This window comes from Grammomys surdaster, unplaced genomic scaffold (genome assembly GCF_004785775.1).
Source record: "Grammomys surdaster isolate TR1022 unplaced genomic scaffold, NIH_TR_1.0 214, whole genome shotgun sequence".
Taxonomy (NCBI): domain Eukaryota; kingdom Metazoa; phylum Chordata; class Mammalia; order Rodentia; family Muridae; genus Grammomys; species Grammomys surdaster.
The window spans coordinates 1,416,913-1,420,117 of NW_021604659.1; the positions used below are offsets into that span (position 1 = coordinate 1,416,913).

The 3,205-nt window shown below is 43.7% G+C and overlaps 1 protein-coding gene across 1 annotated transcript in view; it reads right to left on the minus strand.

Moving 5' to 3' along the window:
* Positions 1 to 3,205, minus strand: part of Dock1 (dedicator of cytokinesis 1) — a 508,897-nt gene that overhangs the window by 441,297 nt on the left and 64,395 nt on the right. The window contains exon 5 of the mRNA XM_028772526.1: positions 2,140 to 2,236. Within this exon, the coding sequence (XP_028628359.1) occupies positions 2,140 to 2,236 (97 nt within the window). The remainder of the gene's footprint in view (positions 1 to 2,139; positions 2,237 to 3,205) is intronic.

The following is a 3,205-nucleotide window of genomic DNA, read 5'->3' on the forward strand; positions in this document are numbered from 1 at the left end:
GTAGAGCAGAGGCTAGCAGAGGGAATCTGATCTCCTGGAGTTAGAGCTATGAAATGCCTGATACAAGTACTGGGAATCAAATTCTGATACTCTAGAGAAAACCAGCAAGTGCTCCTACGTGTGGAGCCACCAAGCCGTTACATTACCCTAGTTCTATATCCTGTCTTTCTTTTTCCTTCTTCCCCTTGTTTTTTCTTGTTGCTGTTGATTTGAGACACAGTCTCATGTAGAGTAGGCTAGCCTCATCCTTAAACTGGTTTTTTTTCCCAATTACTCAACAAATTTTTATTGAGACCTGACACTGTGCCAAGAACTACAGTTTTGTGGGATATTTGATCACAATGTGAACCCCAAGACTGTGAACTGGATAAAGCCCATTGTGGTGTAGCTCAGCCCTAGCGCACACCTTTAACCCAAGAGTTAAATAAAATCAAGTCTAGGTCAAGAGGCAGAGCAAGCAACCAGGTGATAGGGAGTGAGCATGAGTAAACAGAAAGAAGGGTCTTTGTGTTGGAAGGAATTTTAGGGCATGGAGAAAGAAAAGAGAAGCCTTTTCCTTCTGGGATGTTTGCGGAGTAGGAAGGTCAGTTGGGAGCTTTCTCTCCCTCTCTCAGCTGACAGGCTTTTACCACGCTGTCTGGCTCCCGTGTCTTCACTGGTAAAATGGAATGGTTGGGAGTTTGTTGTTTAAAAACTACAGAGAGTAGATAGAACACAGCAGAAACTTCAGCCATAACCTCTTCCCCTCCCTGTCTCCGATTTCACACCGAGTGCACGCCAAGCTCCTCATTTTGATTTCTTAAATGAAAGCTAAAAGAGGTCCAAACTAAGAATTTATTGCAAAACATGTTTCTTTTCATCTTCCTAATCCACCTTGCTGTTCTCTCTAAGAACATATAAAAGACATACCTGTTTTGCAGACAAGTTTACAACCACAGGAGGTTGCATATAAAAGAATGTATCTCAATATTGAGAAGCACTTTTGACTTAGCGTTGTACAAATCTAACAACATAAACCCATCAAAGGTGAATCTGCCGTTTGGAGAAGGAACCAGATGATGATGTTTAAGGATGTGAGCGACAGGGGGCTAATAGTGTCCACTCATTGATCGGTCCACAGCAATTCCTGTTTGTTGTGCTATAATATTTTTGTTTAAAAATTGCTAAGTTGAACATGAAATACTGACTATGAAATTGCTCAGATTTACACGAAACATTCATGGCTAACTTCACGCTTTTAGGTTTGTGAGTACGTTTGATGAACAATTACTGCAAGTGCTTATTACTGTGCATTTATAGGAAACCACTGTATAATCAAAACCAAGCCTGCCCAGCGAACAGCTGTGGAGACTTTAGGAAGTTTTCTATGTTCCTGAGAAATTAACGCACTGACTTCCTTCCAGAGCCCTTGCTCGGTGATAATAACATTAGCATATGAGAAATCAACACGCTGAATAGAAATACAGGCTTAACAAAAGGTAATCTTCTGCAAATATGGATTTATGTGCAAAGAAATGCCCTGGGGGAAAATGAAATGAAAGATGTCAGAGCTCCGACATCTCTGCATTAATAAGAACCGGACAACTGCTCGCCGAGCCAGAATGTGAAATGTTCCCTGCACACCTCGGACACGATACATCAAGACTATTCTACTCCTCAGCCCGTAAGACCTGTCACTGACACAAATGAAAGAAATAATTACTAGTAACCATCTACTAAGTCTTCACAACTATGTGATTTCTGTGCAAAAGTAGAGTTTCATTTTCATGATCAAAACATATACTCACAGGTGACATCAACACAAACTGCCTGGTCCTGTCCTTTCAAAGACCCAATAGCAGCCACATTCCTTCTTCCCAACACAAAGCAAGAGGGACCCAAGGCCAGCTTCCATTTTAGTTCAGTTTATTCAATACAGTGAGCAAACTGTATCTCAACACAGCGAGGGTCAAAGACCACAGGGCCCCCAACAGTAGCCAAAACAATGATCATTTTGCTTGCTCTGTCCTTGAGAAGCAAGACCTTGCTCAGAGGCTCTCTTCTCCAGGTTCCCACGGAGGGAAAAGTATGTTTTGGTACAAGGACCAGAAAGACCATTCTGTATTTTTTAAACTTTAACTGAGCATTCCATTTTCTTACCACGTAAAGTTGCCTCCAGATGGTAGACCACTCTCGAAGCGTTGTGGTGACTTCCTGTATGAGGGGAAGGTCCCCTGGGATGACGGTTTCATGTTGCCTGGGATGGAAGAGGGAGAAAGAAGCTGATTCTGTGGCTTGATTGTGAGCTACACCTGACTGGGTCCCTACAGGGGCTATAGAGCTCAATGGTTAAGCAAATGGAGAAAATCCACAAATACAATGATGCTCTCACACATGTGAATACACCTACAAACGACAAGCTCTTCATACAGAGCATGGAGAGAGCTACACATTGACATTAACTCCTGACAACCCTGCCTCTATCTCTCATTTAGGAGTTGGAATTACAGGCATGTAATACCACTCCTGACCACTGATTCTTAAGTCATTAACCTCTGCCCAACTGAACCACAGGTACAAAGAAAGATCAGGGTTAGAAGCCCAGATGCTAGCAATACCTACAGGGCGAGACCAGTTCCAGGTGTGGGAGAAATGGGCCGTGTCACAAGGAAGAGGTCACAAACCCTGAAAGTAGTGTGAGAGGGCAGGCATAAAAGGGTATGAGAGCCTCGGTGCCTCCAGGGGGGCTTCACAGAAAATAGTAGCCAATAGTAGCCATTGCTGCAGGCAATTCTGGGTCAGCAGAGAGGAGGGGACAAAATGGGAATTGCTTTGTTATGATAAAATATGAAAAGTACATTATCATGGCCACAGGCACAAAACAAGACTGAAGGAAGTGATGGGGAGAAGAGCTCTGAAAGGAGAGGCCAGGCAAGAGAGAAGGCATGCAAGCGAGAGAGCACAAAGAGGAAAATCATGGGAGAAAGAACATATGTGTATGCAGGGGTGGGGGATGGGGAATGTGTGTGTAATGAGGAAGATATGGTATGAGTGAATACAATATGATAATAAACCAGGAAATAGACAGGAGGAATGAGCTGAAGGAGTGGCTGAGCCAGCCCTAGAGAAGAGGAAGGACCAGGAGAAAAGAGGGCAGATGTCTGCAGCATCTAGAAGAAACAAAGAGGTAGTGGTCCTCTGTCAGGCCCTTGGGCAGAACATCGGG